Raw genomic sequence first — 21,485 nt, 5'->3', positions numbered from 1 at the left:
TTATATTTTCAGATCCAGGTGCTCACGGGAAATATTCAGTGGGTGTCTATTGACAAGGGAGCAGAGACAAATAATTTGGGACTCAGAATTGGTTATAATACATGTTAGAACTAAATTGAAACACAAATAAGGACATTTTTCTATTTATGTTGCTATTAGTGTTTTTATACTTGGAAAACTCCTCAAAAAATGCCCTCACTGACCTTGATAGTGTTTACTGAGCAGTTCAGTTAGTTTAAATTGCTCTCTTATGAGCCATTGACTATCTTGTGGTCAATACTTTGATTGTTGTTACTGTGCTGCATATAAAAGGAATTCTGCATGCTTTTAGGGAGCTGAAAGGAGTTCTGGAATTCACATAAATGGAACCAAATTAAGGAGTTGCCTATAGGGCTTGAATTTGTATTTTGTTTTTCATTCTAAAAGTCTAAATCTGTTGGTTATCATCTCTGGTGATTAGTCTTTACCCCAGTGAGCATTTTCTATTTTGTGTCTGTGAAACATTGTATTAATAGACTCATTTTTTGGCAGTATTTTGCTATTCTAGAGAAAATTTTCCTAAAGACAGCTTTTATCTTAAGAAATTTTTATATATAATTGTACTGTGGTAGCGCCCATGTGTCCATTTCATTTAATGACTTGTTTTTCATCCCTTTCTAACGCTTTGCATATCATTTTTTCAGTAAATTTCATCAGTATATCTGAAATTCCTTAGGTTTTGACATAAAAAGATTGTGTCATTTTCACAGTACCCAAAGTCAGCCTTATGCTGGTTAGAATAACCGAAAACTGTGGCTAGCTGTGTACACTGATTTCAGTTCATCTCAAGATAAGAAAAAAAAGTAATTTCCACTTTAATTAAAAAAAAAAAAAAGAGGTGAATTTGAAGACATATTTTTGTATCCCTGATCCTGCAGGGAGTGGTCCTTTTGTAACTGAAGGTCCCACCAGTGCATTTGTATCTGTTACTGATGGACTGCTTTCTACTATAGGACCAGAGATTTCAAAACCTGTCATAGGATTTGCAATTCTTAATTTAATTTAAATGGAAATTTCTTACATATCCCATACTGGAAATAAACAGATCTGGACTCTAGCCTTGTATTTGCCTTCACAGCATGCTTTAGGTAGTGTTTTGCTAGGATTTCCCTACACTAACTTGTATTTACACACCCAAGTTTGTCTTCCCAGGTTCTGGAAGAAATTCCATTCAGTTGTACGTTAGCTTACTTCTGAGAACACTTGTTTTGTAGCTTCCGTCCCAGAATTGTTTACTAGAGAGACTTTTCTGTCCAGTGCAAAGACTGAAATTATTTCTAAGGGTAACACTTTATCTTAGTGTCTTGACTTAAAAATTCAGGTAGTTCAGCAGCATATAATGAGGTGGCTGCGTTAGCTGAGCTTGAGGAATTTCAAGGAGTCACTCTGTCTTTTCAAAATATTTTAGTCATGTGTATCACAAGGATTTTTTCAGTCGCATCTTCTTAGCTTCCTTTTTCCTAACCTAAGTCACAATCTGTAAATACTTGGCAGTTGATGAAAGCCCAGAAAGTCTGTTGTTCCACATGAGCACAAGTACCTTGCTGGTACAGGTCTTCTGAGGAAATCCTCTCATGTTGTCCGTGACTGTTTGTCCAATTATGACTTCTAGTCACTGCTGCTGAAGGGGATGTGTAGGGTTTTTTGCTCTTGATCAGTGCTTGTGACAGATTCAGCCTTCATTTTTTTTGAAAATTCAGCTCCCAAATCCTTAATACTAAAGCAATGTTTGTATTTACTAAAACCATTTTCTTTGATTCATTTATTGCAGTCAATGTAGTTACCTAAAAGCTCAGTCTTTCTGTTGTCAGTTTTAAGGAATGCTTTGAAGGTAAAATTAATCTCCTTAGAATTATTAAAAATTTGAAAAAAAAAATAAGGAGCATGTTGATTTTCCCTTTATCTTTTGCGCTTTGGATTGGAAGTGCGTCTGTGTGGTTTTGCAAAGTAAAAGTTCTTTGATTTTATACTTCTGATTTGTTACCATGGTAAATTTTGATCTCTGAGTTGTGGTCCCTGATCAGATCTGAACTTGCTTGTAAAGTCCCAGAGCACAAAAAAAAGAAAACAAATCCCCTAAACCCAAACAAAATCATTGCACAATCATTCTGGCTCCAGGCAGTTGCATATTCTTTAAATGCATAGATATATTTCTTTTAAAAGAAGAGAGCTATAATTACCAAAGAGTATTGATTCTCTAACATTGTCCACAAGTGAGCTCACAAAACTGAAGTAGCACAGCTGGACCTCGGGCAATCAAAAATGCAGAGTGTTTTAAAGGCTCATTGGTGACCAAAAGTGTTTATTAGATGGCAGCAATTGGTTTTTACATGAGTCACAAAGGACAAGTCATCCTGTAATGGGTCAAAATTTTCTTCATCTTTTGTGGATGAGAACTGCAGTCATGTAAATTGCTGTTATCTACAAGTGATGTGGTAAATCCGGGCAGGAAGTCATTAGTAAGTGAATAGTTACAGTGATTTGCCTTAAGTCACTTCAGTGCTTCTCATTACCTTGCCACCCTTTCTCTTTGTCAGTGATTTAAGATCAAGCAGAATAACTGAAAATAAATTCTTCAAGGTACTTTGCTAATCCCCAGAAGAATTTTGCAGTATTTGTGAAGATATGAAGAGGTGAAGTTGCTTCATCGTATTTACCTTTTCCCAGGCTGGTATGGGAGGCAGAATTGACCCATACCTGTCAGCATGAATAAACAAGTCAATGACTCTGGTCAGAATCTGAGTAGTTAATAATAATTAAATTTGTTTCCTCTGCTGTGTGAAAGAGAGTAGTTATTAAACAAAAAGACATAACCAAGATATCCATAAACAGCAGACACTCTGGTGGAGAGCCACAAAGCATTAAGGCACCTGTGAAATTCTAGGAGAGACAAATCTTGCTATTGACATGCAGTTGTGAGGAGGGCAATACCAATTTATTGATTATTTGGTTTGCAGTAGTCCTTTATGGTGTCTTTAAATTCTGCATAACAGTCAGTGCGTATGGAGCTTCATGAGAGTTGATCACTGTCAAGTCACCTCCTAGTGAAGTTTGTTTTGAGGAAGTGCAGGTCCCTGGCTTTTCTAGGCACATAGAACAGGGGTGATCACAAGAAGAATTAAGCATAGCAGCTCTCCCAGTTCTATCACTGCTGTTACTGTAATTTTTTGAGAACTGTGTACTAAATGATTCTCAATTACCAAGTCTTGATGTGAAAGTATGCAGGACTCATTGCCAGCAAAGTTAGTGAAATAATACCAAGCAACATGCTACACTTCATAGTGTGATGCATCATAGCTTTTGTAGGCTTGTGATAAGTAATGTCAAGGTAAATTAATTTCAACAGATGTCTTATAAAAACTTCAGGAAATCTGGAGGTATATTTGAAACTCAGATGTTTCTCAGGCACTGTATCTTGGTTTTGGCCTAAATTTATAAAAGTTTGTAATACAGTTTGTTATTTAACATCAATGCAAATATTCTTTCATCACACCACATATGGTAAAGCCTTAGTTGTGGCCACATTCTCAGTTTGCTACTCAGCAAAATGAGAAAAAAGCCTCATGAGCAGAGCTTTTCAGCCATAACTAGATGGCATGAGGGAAAGAGTTAAGAGTCTAAAGAACAGGAAGAGCAAACATGAGTAACAAATCAGCAGAATCAGAGGAGAGCAAAGCTCAAGACTGGTAAAGTAAAACCTGCCATTTCTTGTTGTTGTTTTTACTCCAAGCCATAAACATCTCCTTGAATGTACTCAAAACTCAACTGGACAAAGCCTTGAGCCAAATTAAGTGCTGGCCTTGCTTTGAGGAGGGGATGGATCTGATGAGCCTTAGGGTCCTTTCCAGTTAGAGAATTTTGTGATCCCGTGTAAGCAGCAGGCACAGTAGATACGGAACTAACTTCTGTTTGCAAGAAATACAGAGGTACAGTAACTAATGTGCAAGGCTGCGGATACTATAAGCTGCTACAGAGAAAAACAATTAGGTGATTGTCAGAGTTCTGATAGGGATGTGATTTTGTCACTTCTTAGCTGGAATGGCAAAGGAAAAAAGTATCTCTTCTGCAACCTGAATTATACAGGGTGGATCCAGAATCAATTACTGGTCTTTGTTGGTTTTGTTTTACATTACCCTTTCTTCTAAATGAATTTGCTTCTAGTTGGTTTTGGTTTATATCCTGGGGTGCATCAAACACAATATAACCAGCCAGTCAAAAGAGGTGATTATGCAGCTGTATTGTGTATTGGTGTGGCCTCACTGTGAGCACTGTGTGCAGTTCTGGGCCCACAATTTAAGAAGGATGTGAAAATCCTTGAATGCATCCAGAGGAGGGCAACCAAGCTGGTGACAGGGCTGGAAGGCATGTCCTGTAAGGAGCGCTAGGCACTTTGTGCTTCTCTTGTTTGGAGAAAAGGAGGCTGAGGGGCGACCTCATTGCTCTCTACAGCTCCTTGAGGAGGGGACATGGAGAGGGAGGTGCTGATCGCTTCTCCCTGGGATCCAGTGATAGGACGCGTGGGAATGGTTCCAAGCTGCATCCAGGGAGGTTTACGCTGGACAGGAGGAAGCATTTCTTTACCAAGAGGGTGGTCAGACACTGGAACAGGCTTCCTAGAGAGGTGGTCGATGCCCCGAGCCTGTCAGTGTTCCAGAGGCACTTGGACAGTGCCCTTAATAACATGCTTTAACTTGGTCAGCCCTGAAGTGGTCAGGCAGTTGGACTAGATGATCGTTGTAGGTCCCTTCCAACTGAAATAGTCTTGTCCTCTCTTCTCTTCTCTTCTCTTCTCTTCTCTTCTCTTCTCTTCTCTTCTCTTCTCATACGGCATTTCACAGAAGAAAGAAATAATTTATGTAATGGGTATTAGTTTTAAGTTGTGTATTATTTCTGTTATTTTCTAATTGTCACTAGTTTTCTCTTTTAATTTTCTTCTAGCACTGGAAACAAACATATAGGAGGAAAAATGGATCCCTTGTTTTGGCCATCAGAAACTAACAGCTTTCGACGTTTCACCCCTGAGTCCTTGGCAGCAATCGAAGAAAGAATTGCTAAAAAAGCCCCTCAGCAAGCCAAATTTAACTGGAAGAATAAGGACCAAGGAGTTGAAGAAGATAAACCTACTCCTCAGCTTGATCTGAAAACCTGCAAAAAACTGCCATCTCTGTATGGGGATCTTCCTGTGGAGCTCATTGGGGAACCCCTGGAAGATTTTGATCCGTACTACAGTGATCACAAGGTTAAAACTTTCGAAAGCTTTTTTTAATTTAATATTGTCTGCTGAACTCTTAAGATAGTAAAAGCTCTATTCAGGAGATGCTGGTTTTTTTGACTGTTCTGTAGACAAATCTTCGAACATTACTAGCATTTTGCGGGGCAGGAGTGCTAAGGTATGCTCCATATTATATAATGAAAAGGTATTTTAAGTTCCAGTCAGCAATCAGAATTAATTATGAAAACATGATATACTTGATAGCTACACTTTCATAGGAAGTATATTCTGGGATAACTGATGCTATGTTTTCCAGAGCAGTTTCCATGACATCTGTGGGGCTGAACTCACTGTCCTATAAACAGTGCCTGTCAAACAGTAGACTACACTGGAATTGCTGACTTACTGCAGATGCTTTTGCTGAATTACAAATATTATACAAATTAGGGGAGACATATTTGAGATATTTCCAGTTCTCTGTGTAGCAAACCCATATATTTTCATTACAGTAAATTAATTTTCTGTTATTTTATGTCTCATCAGCTTTGTTTATTGTACCATATTTATATTGCATATACTTCATGCTATTGCAAAGTGTTTTGTGTTGTTGCCTATAGGAGTGCGTAAAGTAGATGCTCTAGGAATCCCTTCTAAATGAAATGTCTATTGTATGATTGTTTACTATTGAGGGGGACTTGACCTGAAGAGCAGAAGGTTCCATCCAGTCCCATGTTGCTCCCTTTTATGTATACCAGCAAGTCACTGGAATATAATAATTTAATCAGAGAACATGCAGACAGCTTTGTTCTTCCAGTGATTTTTTTTCTGTAAGTAATCAAAGTGATATTCTTGATGAAGAGAAACTAAAGCTGATTCAGTTGAAGAAATTTACATAAAAGTTAGTGAACTGTATTTTTTATTTAAGATATTTCATTTTTACATCATGTGGCAAAAGTACTGAGCTGCGTGGACCTTAAGGTAGCTTAGAGGGAGTTTACAGTGTTACTTGATAATTTAGAGATATTTCAAAATTATTGTTGTAGCCTATAAAACTATCCAAGGGTAAGGTACTTTTGAGTATGATTACCACCACTGTTGCAGTCCTAGAATAGTATCCTTTAATTATTTTGACCAAGTGAATATGATCACTTGCTCTTCAGATTCATTCCCATTAATACTTCTTCTTCACAGGCAATAATGAACTTTTATATAGTTGCTGTCTTTCTTTCGAAAGTAGTATCATCAGCTCACAGCTCCAAGTAAGAATACAGGAAAGTTTTACTCGTAATTGAAATTAGATATAGGTCTAGATGCAGATATGAAAACCTAAACATTTAATTTTGGGGGAAAATTTTGTTTCATTAAAATATTTCATATACTGTGAATCTTTTTTTTTATAGACCTTTATGGTGATAAATAAAAGGAGGACTATTTTCCGGTTTACTGCCACACCTGCCTTGGGTATATTTGGTCCTTTTAATCCAGTCAGAAAAGCAGCAATTAAAATTCTGACCCATTCATATCCTTTTATTGGTTTCCCTTATTTCAATTTTAAAATATACTGTACCATTTTCTGCCATTCTTTTCTTCTGTTCATATTAATGTAAATGTAAGCTCATGTGTCTGTGATAGAGATTTTTAAAAAGTTATATTGAATCTTGTTTTACTACAGCTAAGATATTTACATGGTGTTGGTACAAGTAAAAATGTCAAAAAAGCTCATATTTAAAGTCAGATTTGGAGATGTTGTTATGAAACAACATTTAGAGGCTGCTGTATGATATTTTTGCCCTTTTACAGAACTGTTTCTAAATCTCTACTGTGGGGACAAACTTAAATTAAAAAAAACAAACCAAAACCCCCCCCCCCCAAAAAACCCAAAACCAAATAAGTGACTCCCTAGTTATTAAAACATGAAGGATGTGATTTACAGCAATAGAGTTTGACATCCGAAGAAATGTATTTCACACTCAAGTTTACAAAGTTCTGAAGAGCACCCATTTTTTATATTTTTAAAAAAATGTAAACGTGGTTTGAAGAATGTAAAAATGTGAAGGATCACAGGTGCAAAACTGTAGGCTGTTGTTCCTGCTCTTTCTGCCAAACATCTGTTTTCATTTGAAATTGTTAATTTGTAGAAACAGGTCCTTTTATGGGAACTTATGGCTGACTTTGAATGTGTATTCATGCTATTAGAAATTACTAAATTTGCTGTTCGGTTTCAAATAAACCCTAAATTTAAGGCCTATGTTTGTTTTTAGAAAAGAAAAAAACACTTTTATTAGGTGACAAATGAACTTTCATGAAAGGATGTTTTTTCTTAAGATATTTTCATCGCCTGCCACATAAAATGAGAAAGCTTTCTGAACTCATGGCAGAGCATAGGTGTCTATTGTAAGAATGTATATAAGGACTCCCAGTTTCAAAGAACACTGGTTATTGATAATTAAGCTTTTGTATCTGGTTTTTCTAGGCTTAAAACACCTAGTTATTATGGGGTTATGGCCCATTTCTTTTTCTTCCATGCTCCTGCTAGGAAGAAATTGAGGTTTCTAAAGTTTCAAATAGCAGTAGAGACAGCAGAGGACTCAGATATTTTTTTTTTTCTCATTTTTTTATGTTCCTCATCTCTTCTGTTAAATATATTATGTCCCACTAATGTCCTAACTTCCAAGACTATCCCAACATGCAGATAATTCATTGTTATTTTTAAATCGTGAAGTTTACCCAGCTGAGCAGAAGCTTGATCTGACATCAGTTTCTTTGGAAAACACATGAAAAGTCCTGAGCATATTCAAAACCAAAGTAATTATTTGAAAATCTGTGTGGGTTTTGTGTGTAAATCAGCAACTTTTCTGAACTTTGTTTTTTATAATATATCACTTTTTCCTTAACCAATTATTCACATTATTTGTTGGCTTTATTACATGTACTGTGGTACTCAATTGTGTTTCCATGGCTGTAAATAAGCTTCCAGAAGTACTCAGCTGGACAGAGTAAGTATCTCTGTTGCCATTTCTTCACTCTTTTTCTAAGGTTACTAACATGCTGGGCTGAAAAATTTAAATAACATGGTGATCTAATTCTGGGGCTTGAAAATTCTCAGACAGACCTCTAAGAAAGATTTAGGATTATTATTATTATTATTATTATATCACACAGTCTTCTGTGGAGCTTCAGTGCCTCTTCTTAGAGGCTTACACCACATGCCATTTTTTCTACGTTGGCTAATTTTGCCATCTGGTGTAACATAGAAGGTTGCCCCATTTTTCCTTTTAAGGATTAAGCCTTTTAGAGAGACTGTGCAGCAGGATTCTAACATAATATCTCTCATTCTAAGGCAATAAGCTGAATGTCTGTTATGGCCAACTCAAGCAAAAAGTATAAAGGGATAAATACTCATTCCATTCTTTCTTGCTGTTTCCTGGGGACACCCCTAGTTCAATTGTTCACGTTAGGAAGCCATTTATTTATGATGTCTTGTTACCTTTTGTAATTGTGCGCTGTATCCAGTGTAACTTGAGTTAATGTTCTGGAATTAAATCTTGAAAATGTGCCCGGGGCCTCAGAGGTTCTATAATTTTAATTCCTCTTATTTTGGGGTGAGCATGGTGATAATGATAGCTTAATTTTATGTAGAATTTCTTTCAGTTACAGAGTATTTGTCAGAATAAATTTATAAAATGTGCAAACTTTACAGGCTAAAATAAGTCTTTGCTGTTATTGTTCTGCCAAAATGTTAGAGGTGTTGATATTTTCCAGCCTGCTTTAGAACATAAACACTGTCTTAAAAATTATTCATAAGGAAATGGGAGCTTTCCTTCATCCAGAAATAGTATGGTATGCTTATGTGAACACTTGTGATTATAGATTTACATGGAAATCTTACTAAAAATCAGGAAAACATCTTCTTATACCTGTGATGTTTCTGCAAGTAATGTAACCTGTCCTATTTTACTTCACATTTTCTACCTTCATCTCCATCCAGTGACTAAATCATAGAACAGGTAGAAATGTGCCTGAATGTCTCAATCTCATTAATATTTTTATTTCTATAACTTTAATATATGCTTTCCTTCTCAGATATCTTTTCACTGGCATATATACCGGTGAAATATTGATAAAAATATTAGCAAGAGGATTTGTCTGGAATGAATTTACCTTTCTTCGAGATCCATGGAACTGTTTGGATCTTGTCGTTATTTTGGTAATGTAAGTAAAGCTCAGTTGTTCTTTTACACTCAAGAGACAAACACGCAAATAAAATGCTATTTGATATCGCTGAAGTTCTCTAGAGTGGTTGGCATCCTACCTGCTTAAGCGTTACTGTAGTTGAATCACCCTTTGCATATTTGCAAAGAGAAAAATCGTCATAGACCTTAAAGTAAGACCTAAATGCAAAGCTCATTTTAGAACTATTTGATTGTTCTCAATTTAGTATGTATTTAAATTTTGTTTAGAGGCAATTGCATAGGCAGCTGAAACCAGGCATGCCTCTCTATATTGTTTTAGTTCTACTCTGGATCAGATGAAACTAATTTGAGAAGGCTCCAAAGTGGGTCACAAGGTGTTGAATGACATGGTGATAAGTAACAGATGAAATCCCAAGAATGTAAAGTGATGCTCAAGGAAAACCAGACCTAGCTTTACATACACAGTTATGGGCTCTGAAATAGCTTTCACTTGTTGGGAAGACGATGTTGGATTTAAAATAGACAATCTTGTGAAAACACCACTCCAGTGTGGAATCATGGTCAGAGAAGAAAATAGAAAAGAGGACATTATGGGTAAGAAATAAAGAAAAGAAGTAGAAGAGGTAGTTATTTCATCGTGTGGCCTGTATTTTTCTTCAGGACTATATGTAGTTTTGCCCTTGACATCTCAAAAGAAGACAGAATTAAGAAAGATAGAGATGTATATCTTGCATTCCACATAAAAAGAAATGAAATAGAGTAGAACTCTCATGAAAAAAATACAGAGCAGGAACATGGTTGAAGTCTGTGGCACAGAGCCAAAAAGAGAATAGATGCTGTTCTTTTTTTTTTTTTTTTCTCCTATGATGAGAGTTAAAGGCACCAAATGAAGTTGTCAGATGGCAGAATAAAAAAGAAGTAGTTTTTCACACTACATGTAGACATATTCCCATAGGAGGTTGTGGATGCAAAAAACTTAGTTGTATTCGGAAGACTTCTTGACAAAATCCTGGATGAAAACACATTAAGGATTATTTTTAACACAAAAATACTATGTCTTGTTCGTGAAGTTCCTGAGCTATAAATCTTCTGGAACATTCAATCTGGGAAGCATCACTGCCTTGATTCTAAACTCCCTTGTAAGCTTCTGTTGTGGGTCATTCTTGAAGACAGGGTAATAGGCCAGATGAATCACTGCTGTGGTCAATTTTAAATTCATATCAAAACCAGCTGGCTAGGTGGACAAGAAATGAGGAAGAAACCAAGTCAGAATTTGCATCTCAAATACAGAATGTTAATCTTGAAAGCAAAATAGTCTTACTTGCAGCAGTGAACAGATTCACTCATGCCCAGTCTCAGAGCTTTCAAAGCCAATCTCTGTCATTTAGTATTTCTGAATAGTTTTCAGTTGTCTTGTTTTAATTTATTAGAGGTGTAGAGTAATTTAGATTGGAAGGGACCTCTGGAAATCATGTGGTCCAGCTCCATGGACTAAATTAGCAGGACTAATTTAGATTAGGTTGCTCAAGACTTCATCCAGTCAAGTTCTGAGTTTGTCTAAGGATGGAGATTCAACAACCTCTCTGAGCAACTCATTCCAACTGCATGTGGGTTTTTTTCTCCCAAATATCTGATTGAAATGTCTCGTGTAGCAACTTACATCATCCTTTCATGGTGAGCTTGCAAGAACAGCCTTCTTCTCTAAGCCCTTACATTGGGCAGCTGAAGACAGCAACAAGATTCCTGCTGTGTCACCCCATTAGCCTGCTCTTCTTCAAACTCAACGAATCCAATCCAGCCTAACAATTTAACTATATAATTGTCTTACTGCACACCCTTCGAGCCCTGGTTGGACCTGTGCCAGTATGTAAACTGTCTTTCTTGCTCTGGAGAGCCCAAAGCTGGACACAACACTCCAGATTCAGTCTCAGAAATCACTTCCTTTAATGTATGGCTAGACTCCTCGATGTATGAGCTAGAGTCATGTTAATCTAGCCCAAAATGTGATAAGCGTTCCTTGTCACAAGGGTGCTCTGCTCATTCATGCTCAATTTGTCTGCCTTTTCTGCAAAGCCGCTCATTATCCAGTGTGCCCTCAGGTCCTAATTGTGGTCATGCTGACTCAGGTGCAAGAGTTTGCCTTTGCCTTTGATTTTGCTGAACTTCATGAGGTTTCTACTGCCCATAGCTCTAGTCTGTCAAGCTCACTCTGCAGAGCAGCCTTGCCACCCAGCGTATTGACTGCTCCCCCCACAGCTTAGTATTTGTGAACTTGCTGACTGCAAACTCTATTCCATTCTTCAGGATATTAATGAAATTCTTAAACAGTATTGGCCCCAGGACTGACCCATGAGGGATGCCACTAGTAACCAGCTAGTTCAGCTGCCAGCTGAACTTGTCCCTTTGATCACAGCACGTAGATGCATGGATAATATTTCACTTCCACAGATTTTGACAGTAGACTCAGGGATCTGGGAGGCCTGAGAGCAGACCTCACTGGTAAAGACCAAATCAAGGCAGCACTGAGTAGTTTCAGCTTTTGCATGTCCTTTGTCACTAGGTTCCCTGCCTCCTTGAACAACAGGCCCACAGTTTCCTTAGTCATCTTTTCACTGCTGATGTACTTAAAGTAGCCCTTCTCGTTGCCCTTCACATCCCTTGCTAGCTTCAACTTCAGCTGAACTTTGTCTTTACTTGCTTCATCCCTGCATGCTTGGCAATGTCTTGGTGTCCCTTCCCAGAGCTATCTCTGCTTCAACCTTCTGCACACTTCCTTTTTGAGTAGGAGATTAGTCAGGAGCTCCCTGTTCAGACAGCCTGGTGTTCTGCCACATCTGCTTGACTTTCTACAGAGTAGAGTGCATCTTTCCTGTGCTTTGAAGAAAATAGTCTTAAAGATCAAGCAACTGTTGTGGGGCACACTTATCCGTTTGGGGCAGTTTCAGATCCCTGAACATGCTGAAATCTGCTGTCCTAAAGTCCAAGATTTTTATTCTGCTGTTCATCTTGCTTGCATCTCTTGGGGTCTTAAAGTCCACCATCTCATGGGCTCTGTAGCAAAGGCTGCCATCAACTCTCTACCTCTGACTGTTTTTTCCTTATTTGTAAATAATAGGCTATGTACTCAGATGTCATCACACACATATATATGTATATCAACAAAGTATTCTTATGGGTAATCTATAAACCACTAAGGAGCTTACACATTGTTAATAATCAGTAACTATCAAGTAGTCCAACAGCTGTATGAACAATTCCACTTTATGGTCCTACTTCCCTAGCCATACTCCTAATTCATTGGTGTTCAAGCAGATATAAGCACTTTGCAATGTAGCATCTCCTTCTGGTTTTTTTGGTCCTATCATGCAACAAATAACAGTATTTAGAAATTAACTCAACAGTTAACTCAAGTGTAGTTATTACTTATGGTACTTGAGAATTATTTAATCTTACAAGCTAGTCAAAGCCATAGTGTTCTCATCTATTGCTCAGAAAAGTCATGCTTTGAGTGGGAGGTCACCTAGATCACTTCCAGAGGTCCTTTCCCACCATTGTTTCTCAGATTCTGTTATTGAGACTTTTTATTTTAAGGAATTCTGTTACCAGTTATGACCTTGCCATAAGATGAGTCACAATTCATGTAAATTCTGATGTAAGTCTTATAAAATACGGGGCAACCCCTTAAAGATAAAGTGCTGTTTAGAATATGCAACTCTTAAAATCCTCATTTTCTGAAATTTTCGAATTGTTGAAACAATTAAATTGAAACTAGTTTCAATACTCAAGTTCTTAGCTGACTATTAAATAAAAGTTAGAAAGACAGCCATGTAGTACAGAATTAACAAACTGTAAACCTAGTTTTGCTCAACTCCCTTCTCCTAAAGTATATATTGTGTAGTTTTGAGATAGCTGCAACATATAATTTCATGTGGTGTTCTAAATCAGATTAGCCTCAGTATGAGAGGGTGTGGTTATGATATTGAAGGTTTTATATTTATTTGACATTTTGATGGATAAACACTTCAAAAGTTAAACATCCAAATGCACATTAAGTAAAAACTTGCTGTGTTTCTTTTCAGAGGCACTATTCAAAAGTCTCATTCTTTTACATCAATATCTAGAAATTGACTTAGATTCCTAACTTTAGACACCTCCCTTAGGACATATTTTACCTATTTATTTTATGTAATTTATTCATTACTGTGTGCTCAATATGCATATGCTCTGAAAAGCTAGATCTTTGTCATTCAGTTATATGGTGCTTTAATTTTATAGGTATGCTACCATGTGTAAAAGTGTGAGCAAGGTTTCAGCTCTTCGAACTTTCAGAGTGCTGAGGACTTTGAAAGCTATTTCAGTAATACCAGGTAAGGAACAAGATGTCTTACTGATTTTCTCTCTGCTTCAGCAGTATGCTATTTCTAATTCCCCTCCTTTTCTTGTCTTCAGTTTTCTGGTCACTTTTTGTGGTGATTCACGGGATGCCAAGGTGTGACTGTTTTGCAGTCTGCAGTGACTCTCAGCAGCATCGTAACAGAATATTTTTTTATCATCTTTCCTCAAAATTATTTTGACACAGGCAGATTTTTGTATTTTCTGCTTTTTCTAATCCCATCACCAATGTTCAATTTTACTTAGCTCAGTGCCTTTGTCTTTTTACTTTTGTCTTTCCTGAGCAGCACACCCTATTCAATATGTTGTCTTAACATAATGTGGCTATACCAACATATTTCTGGTTTCATGTTATACTTCATTAGTGTAATCTTCTATGGTTTATTTCCCAAAATGCTGAGTTCAATATTTCAGAGTTTCATTTTTTTGTTTACTGACCACAACCACTGTCTGGAGTGAGCATAATACTTTCAACAGGGTTTTGCATATGCTGTTCAGATATTCAATATTTAGTTGTGCCATGAGTTAGGATACCAAAGTATGGATTTCAGAATTTAACTGCAAAAACTCGTTTAAAAATCTATAAATGGCTATATATCCCATTGGCATAATATATATATTAACTTTACCATTTCTATGTAATTAAAAATATTTTTTGATTTTGTTATGGAATTATAACAGGCATTAAACATAGGAAGTGTTTAGTTTTTAATGTCAAAACCATCCATCAATACTTTTGCTTTGATATTCAGCATGGAGAACAGAGATTAAATGTAATTTTACTTTTTTCTTATGAAAGACTTCTAGAAAAATCCCAGATATCACTCTCTGCCTATGTTGTATTTCAAATTCAGTTATTCTGCCAGGATATTGGTCTTAAGTTTACATATAACCCATTTTCACAGAATCACAGAATGGTTGAGGTTGGAAGGGACCTCTGGAGGTCACCTGGTCCAAGCCCCCTGCTCAAGTAGGACTGCCTACTGGTTGCCCAAGATCATGTCTGGACAGCTGTTGAGTATCTCCAAGGATGGAGACTCCGCAGCCTCCCTGGGCAACCTGTGCTGGTGCTCAGTCACCCTCACAGTAGAAAAGTGTTTCCTGAGGTTCAGATGGACCCTCCTGTGTTTCAGTTTGAGCCCATTGTCTCTGGTCCTATCACTGGGCACCGCTGAAAAGAGCCTGGCTCTGTCCTCCTTGTACCCTCCCTTCAGGTATGCGTATACATTGATAAGATTCCCCCCTGAGCCTTCCCTTCTCCAGGCCGAACAGTCCCAGCTCGTTTTTTTCTCAGCCTTTCCTTATGGGAGAGCTGCCCCAGTCCCTTCATCGTCTTTGTGGCCCTTTGCTGGATCTCTCCAGTATGTTCATGTCTGTCTGGTACTGGGAAGCCCAGAACTGGACCCAGTACTCCAGATGTGGCCCCACCAGTGCTGAGTAGAGGGGAATGATCTCCTCCCTCGACCCGCTGGCCATGCTTTGCCTTATGCAGCCCAGGGTACCATTCGCCTTATTTGTCCCAAGGCAACATTGCTGGCTCGTGTTTGACTTGGTGTCCACCAGGACCCCAGGTCCTTTTCTGCCAAGCTGCGTTCCAGCTGGGTGGTCCCCAACATGTATTTATTCCCTTCCCAGTGTCATAAATGTTCTTTTGTTTTTAAACTGGTGACATCTGTAAGGCATTATCTTTTAAGGCAGAATTCCCTGAGGTCAGCAAAAGTTATCCTTTCTTGTAATGTGTATTTGGCACAACGTGGAGTACTTGCTTAACGTTAATCAAGCACAGAAATCTGTCCATATTCATTAAAGTTCATAAGAGTTTGTTTAGATGCCGTCTTAATTTAGAATTTTCAAGTTAGCAAAATCAGTGTTGGAAGGAAGTAAAAGCCAAATAAGTCATGATTAGGAAATTTAAGTAAAAATACTTTACTCATTCCTATGCTTTATTTTACCTCATTTAATACTCTGAGGTTACAAAACCATTTACACTGATTGTTTTTAACATACTTGCAACTGTTGTATATTGTCATATGGGAATGCTACTGCATTCCTTTTCTCATTTTGTTTATTATTGAATCTTATTTTTCTAGGTCTGAAAGTCATCGTAAATTCACTTGTTGAATCTGTTAAGAAACTTACTGATGTGTTGATCTTGACCGTTTTTTGCTTGAGTGTATTCGCTCTAATAGGCCTCCAGCTTTTTATGGGCAATTTGACATCCAAATGTGTCCTCAATAATACTATATACAATGACACGCTGTGTAAGGATGCCAAGATATATATACCAAATGATGAAGGTAAATGTTATTCTTTTCTCCCTTTACATAATCTCTGTATCTTCCTAAGTATGTCTTGTTTTTTTCACAGAGATGTTAAAATACAGTTGCATGTATTTCTCACAAGAAGGTATGTCCTTCCATTTGCACAAGTAGTAATGCGAAGTTTCTTGGACAGCTGAATGTGCAATTAGTGAATCTTGGATTTGGAGAAAGATTAGCAGTCTGTGGGATAGAAGGGACTGAGTTTTCTATAAGCATTTGCTCCTTTACCTATGCACGTTGCATGAGGATCCTAATTTTAGGGGTACGGTACTACACAGACAATTATTTTTTCCATCACTTTATCTATATCATTCAGGGATTTTGCCTACTTCTCGCAGAGATTCTTATTTTTACCAGAGATCAGACAACATTGTGAGTAGTGTAGTTACTCTTTTTTTTTTTTTTTTTTTTTTTTAAATTGCCATAGGGACGGATTTGCTGAGAAACAGCCCTATATGCCCTTTGTTTTGAAAGGAGTCTTTCACAGAGATTTCGTCCATCAGGGTATTTTTTAAAGTGCAGTATGAGTTTTAAAGTGCAGTATTACTGTCAGAGTGCTGTAGGAACTGACAACTTCTGATTTTATGATTCCTTCTTTTTTTTTTTTTTTTTTTTATTAGATATCTGCTACAGAATGAATAAATCTTCTGAAATATTGCTCTGTGGGTTCAGTTCAGAGCCCAAGTAAGTGAACAAAACAGTTTTAGTACTTTGTTATTTTTTCCCCCAGATGTACTGTGGTTTTATTTTTGGCCTAAAGGAATGGTGATGATTTTTCAGGAGGGTGGAATATGTGTGTGTGGGTTCTTATATTAAAAACCAGATATTTCATATCAGAAAAAGAATGAAGTAAAGTACTAGGATGTAGAGCAATTATATATGTGCTTTGTTGCTAAGCTCTGTTAATATAATGGTAATGTGGAATGATAAAAAGGAGGAGGGGAACAGATCAGTAAAGAGTTGTGAGATATTAATAAATTCTTCTCTCCTGATCTCGGTGAATTATTTAAAAGGAAATATGTTTCAGTTTTTTCCCCTCTCTATGTATTTGTTTGCATGTGTACTACATCAGTGGAGAGTTTCTGTCTAGTCAGAAACTAGACAGAACCAGAGTTTCTGTCTAGTTTCTTTAACTAGATAAATGGCTTTCTAGGATTGTCTGATATAATTCAGCCCTCCTAGCAGAATTATATTGGGGAATAATGAAACGGACTTTCAGACAAACTGAGCAAATCTGTATTTGATGTTGTATACTGGATGCTTTCAGGTACAATCTAATAATGCAAGTAAGTATTATTTAATATTTCTTTTGTGGTTAGCAAAGAGTGCCCAGAAAACTACACCTGCAAGAAGATTGGGAAGAATCCTGACTTTGGTTATACAAGTTTTGATCATTTTGGCTGGGCCTTCCTTTCTTTATTCCGTCTGATGACACAGGATTACTGGGAGCGTCTCTACAGACAGGTAGGTACTTTTATTAGCTGCTGGAATGGCTTTAGACATGCAGTTTAGAGCTTTATGTCCACTAGAAAAATCTGCACCTGTTTTAACATTACTGATACCAAATTTCTTTTAAAATCAACATAAATAGTAAGGAAGTAGCTTCAAGTGACTAAGTTGCAACACCTTCTGCAAGTGATATTGGATGGGAGCAATCCTGCTGTGAATGCTCATAGGTTTGTTGGAGCACACACTTGGGTCAGTGATTGATCGTTAAATGTTAATGTGTAACTACCAAAGGATTGGGGTACAGAGTAGATCTGGCTAGTGAGCTCGCTGCTGCTGCAGGGGATACGAGGATTTGTTACATACTCTGTTTCTCTTCCTTTTAAGTCCTGATTCCTCACCAAACCTTTTGGCTCAATGTACACACTTTCATTTCAGATCATTTTTGACAACTGGTACTAAAAAAATTGGAGCCTCTATGATTTGATTCAGAGGATTGAATGTAACTTTTAAATTCTGGTTTTTGACAAAAAAGATACAAAAATTGCATGTAGATGGATCCCTTACATCTATGCAGTGCCTTTGCTAGAAGGGAATTATCCTCTGCCTTGTTCTGTAACTTTCATATGGTCCACTTCAACTTTTTTCCAGCAACCTTTATTAACTGAGATTTTTTTAAAATTGATACATCTTCTTTTTGCCATTTGGAGGTCAACTGGTTTTTAGTTTTTAATGTCTTAGAGCTTAATTTTGAGCCATCTCCTCTCCTACCATTTAAAAAAATGTAAGAATAAGCAATCAGTCTAAATACTGCCTCTGATTCTCTAATTCTAGCATCTTTCATGATTGCTTAGATAATCCTAGCTTTCATCCTTATCACTGAGTTTTATTAATTTCTTCCGTAGTCACCTGTATATCTTTTTACAGCTGAAGTTGTCTTCTCATAACTTACACTCTGATGATCATTTGCCTGATTTGCTGGGAGATATTTCATTTAATTTTAGGAATGGATTTTGTTAATTCTTCTCTGCAGTACATGGCATCGTTATGAATATTTGATGAGCTGTTACATAAAAAGAAAATACAGTGTGATCACAGAGAAGTTTTTAAGAGCTGAAATTTATTAGCTTGAAGTCCAGGGGAACTCCTGACTATATGTGTTTCTAGACCTTCTGTGTAACTTAGACCAGGGTTAGATCCTACTGTTGTTTAATGAAAACAGTGCAGTACGTTGACCTTTTGTATTGTATAGGAAAAGAAATTGTTTAAAGTTGAGTGAAAATTCTGTTGTAAATGTTAGTTTGTTAAGAATTTATTACAACCTTTACCTTTTCCTCACAGACTATCCGTACATCTGGAAAGAACTACATTTTATTTTTTCTGGGTGTCATCTTTTTATGTTCATTTTATCTCTTCAATCTGATCTTGGCTGTAGTAACCATGGCATATGAAGAGCAAAATAGAGCTACTCTTGCTGAAACAGAGGCAAAGGAAAAATTACTTCAGGATGCCCAACAAATTCTAGAGAAAGAACAGGTTTGTAAATTATTATATCTAATATATAATGTGTGGTTCCTTTTGTTTTCTTCTGTTTGTGAATTAGGGAAATAAGGGTTTTAATTAAAAATGTGCTTCTTACAATACTTTTCCAAACTTCATTTCTCTTTCTGTCTCTTTATAAATATACAGGTGTATGTGTGTGTATATATATAGAGAGAGATATATAGAAACATTTCTGTGATACAAACAAACAGTATGAGTCCAAGTTAAATCATATTAAATGTGGGGATTTGCAGACCTGGCATTGTATAGGAATGGCTTGCTGGCAAGCGTATAGCTTTTATGGTATTGCACAGGTGCCTGCGCTCTGTGGTTTGCCTCATTCTTGTACACTACCACTACTGCTGTGTACAAAAATCCATTTTTCTGGATATTCCTTCTTGCTGTTACTGCGTAGTCTGATGAAGGAAGTATGAGTGGATAAATTTGCTTCCATAAGAAAAGCTGTCATTTCTACAGTTCCCTGAGATTGGAAGTTCTGATGCTGATAGATTTCAGGATTGATTAAAAATGCAAGCTTTCTGAGAGCCACTGTGCTCAGCTATCTAAGGGGTGTCATGCCTTTTTTTGAGTGATAGCATGCAGAAGGTCTACCAGTTGACGAGAGCAGGAATGGCCAGGCTAATACCATTAGTTCTATGTTAATGTAGAACGACATCCAGAGACTGCATTAGTTTCTTTGCTGTTCGTTTGGAGAGCTAAGAGACACAGATCAGATTTCTACAGTGTTTCCTCTTGGCCCAGTATTGCCTAGATTCATTCATTCCTTGGCCTGTACGGGACAGAGATCACCTTGTTGTTTTTATTCTATTTCTGCAAAGTGAAGTTCTGAGCTGAGGCAACAAGATAGATCAAAAATTATTCTTAAGACATATTTTATCTTCTAACTTTTTATAAAAAATACCTCTGATTTACTGCTAACAATTAGAAAAGTCCAACTTGTAAGAGGACATACAAATATTCTCTAGCAACTATCCAATTTCATTGTTGAGGTGAAAGGCATCACCAGTTTACCACATTCCTCCTCTACAGATGTTACAGGCCCATAATGTTTCTCTGTCTGAAATTCCAGCTCGCCAAGCTTTACTTAGGCTTTTCTTTCTTCTATTTTTCTTTCAACAGGATTAATAGTTAAGAAAGGTTTAACATTTTAGTATTTAGTTTGAGCCCTTAGTCTTCTGTTGTCTTTGGGCTCAAGGTCCTTTCCAAAGCAAGAAGAGAAGTGTAAAAGGATACACCATAATATTCTGTAATTCAGATATAAAATACAATATCTAAAGTGGCAAGGACAAACTTTAATTACAGTAGCTGATAAGTAACTCTGCTTTATCTTTCAGTATTGTGAATAGCATTTTGTACTCCTATCTTTTTATAGTAGTTTAATATTTGAAAGGTAGGAATTGTTAGTGCAAAGCATTCAGATAGCATAATAATTAAACTGTATATGATCCTAGCCCATGCATTGGCATTTGCCTTGTATTAATAGACAGACTTGCTGTTTCTTTTACAGATGTTGGCTGCAGAAGAAGCTAATAAGGCCTTACATGTCAGATCTGAAATGGCAGTTGCTGACTTGAAAAATTCAAAAGAAAAAGAGATGAAGAAAGAAAACCCTATTTTAAGACAAAACTTAGTTTTGGGTGATCATGGCAAAGAGGAACACATATTTAATTCACAGCCTGGTCGCTGCCACAAGAAGCTTGTAAGTATTCAAAAGAGAAGATACATTCATTAGACTTGCATGTGATATGATAATTTGATGAGCAGAAAAGCTTTCTATTTGCAATTTCTCCCCCCCCGCCTTTTTTTTCCCCCTTCCCCTTCTTGCATGTATTGGATTAACTTGTTTTTTAAAGCAATCTGAAAGTTAGATTTTGGGACCAGAGGGAGACAGCACTATATGGACTTGAAAGGAAAGTTTGAAGTGGCTGAAAGTAGCATACTTGTGACCCATTATAACCCTCTACACTCAGCACCTCTGTTGTGCTACGTAGACAAACATATAATACCCTGTAAGTTTTAGAATTTCCCTAATAACCTTTCTTTTTCTGTACACACTTCTAGTTCTCTGGCCTAAATATTTAGGGTTAGTTTTAGTTCAGTATGAAGACTTCTCATGTTAGGGGCGTGATTCACTTGTCTAACTATAAGCATCCTGTGCCATTTTAGATGTTCTTGGACAGGTTGGATATCCTGGATATCTTTGGCATCTGTGGCACATCTTCCAGCACTGTGTGAATATCTCAAATACATTATGACATCTCAAACGTTACTAAATTCCTAAATTTAGGCAACTGGATTGTGCTCCAGGTGGTTTTTTGC

The 21,485-nt window shown here is 37.0% G+C and overlaps 1 protein-coding gene across 4 annotated transcripts in view; it reads left to right on the top strand.

Annotated features, from left to right (window-relative positions):
• Positions 1-21,485, top strand: part of LOC126037704 (sodium channel protein type 5 subunit alpha-like) — a 57,558-nt gene that overhangs the window by 1,863 nt on the left and 34,210 nt on the right. For 3 of the 4 annotated variants that reach the window (XM_049798327.1, XM_049798326.1, XM_049798328.1), the window contains exons 1-8: positions 8,166-8,247; positions 9,335-9,463; positions 13,720-13,811; positions 15,927-16,133; positions 16,778-16,841; positions 17,477-17,621; positions 18,945-19,139; positions 20,674-20,865. In XM_049798327.1, the coding sequence (XP_049654284.1) occupies positions 8,207-8,247; positions 9,335-9,463; positions 13,720-13,811; positions 15,927-16,133; positions 16,778-16,841; positions 17,477-17,621; positions 18,945-19,139; positions 20,674-20,865 (1,065 nt within the window). In that variant the 5' untranslated portion in view covers positions 8,166-8,206. Of the gene's footprint in view, positions 1-4,977; positions 5,279-6,651; positions 6,771-8,157; positions 8,248-9,334; positions 9,464-13,719; positions 13,812-15,926; positions 16,134-16,777; positions 16,842-17,476; positions 17,622-18,944; positions 19,140-20,673; positions 20,866-21,485 lie in introns of those variants that run through there. The other variant, XM_049798329.1, reaches the window with a different exon arrangement.

Source organism: Accipiter gentilis, chromosome 4 (assembly GCF_929443795.1).
Source record: "Accipiter gentilis chromosome 4, bAccGen1.1, whole genome shotgun sequence".
NCBI lineage: Eukaryota > Metazoa > Chordata > Aves > Accipitriformes > Accipitridae > Astur > Astur gentilis.
Note: the sequence above shows the minus strand (reverse complement) of the source record. Positions and strands in the feature narration are given on the sequence as shown.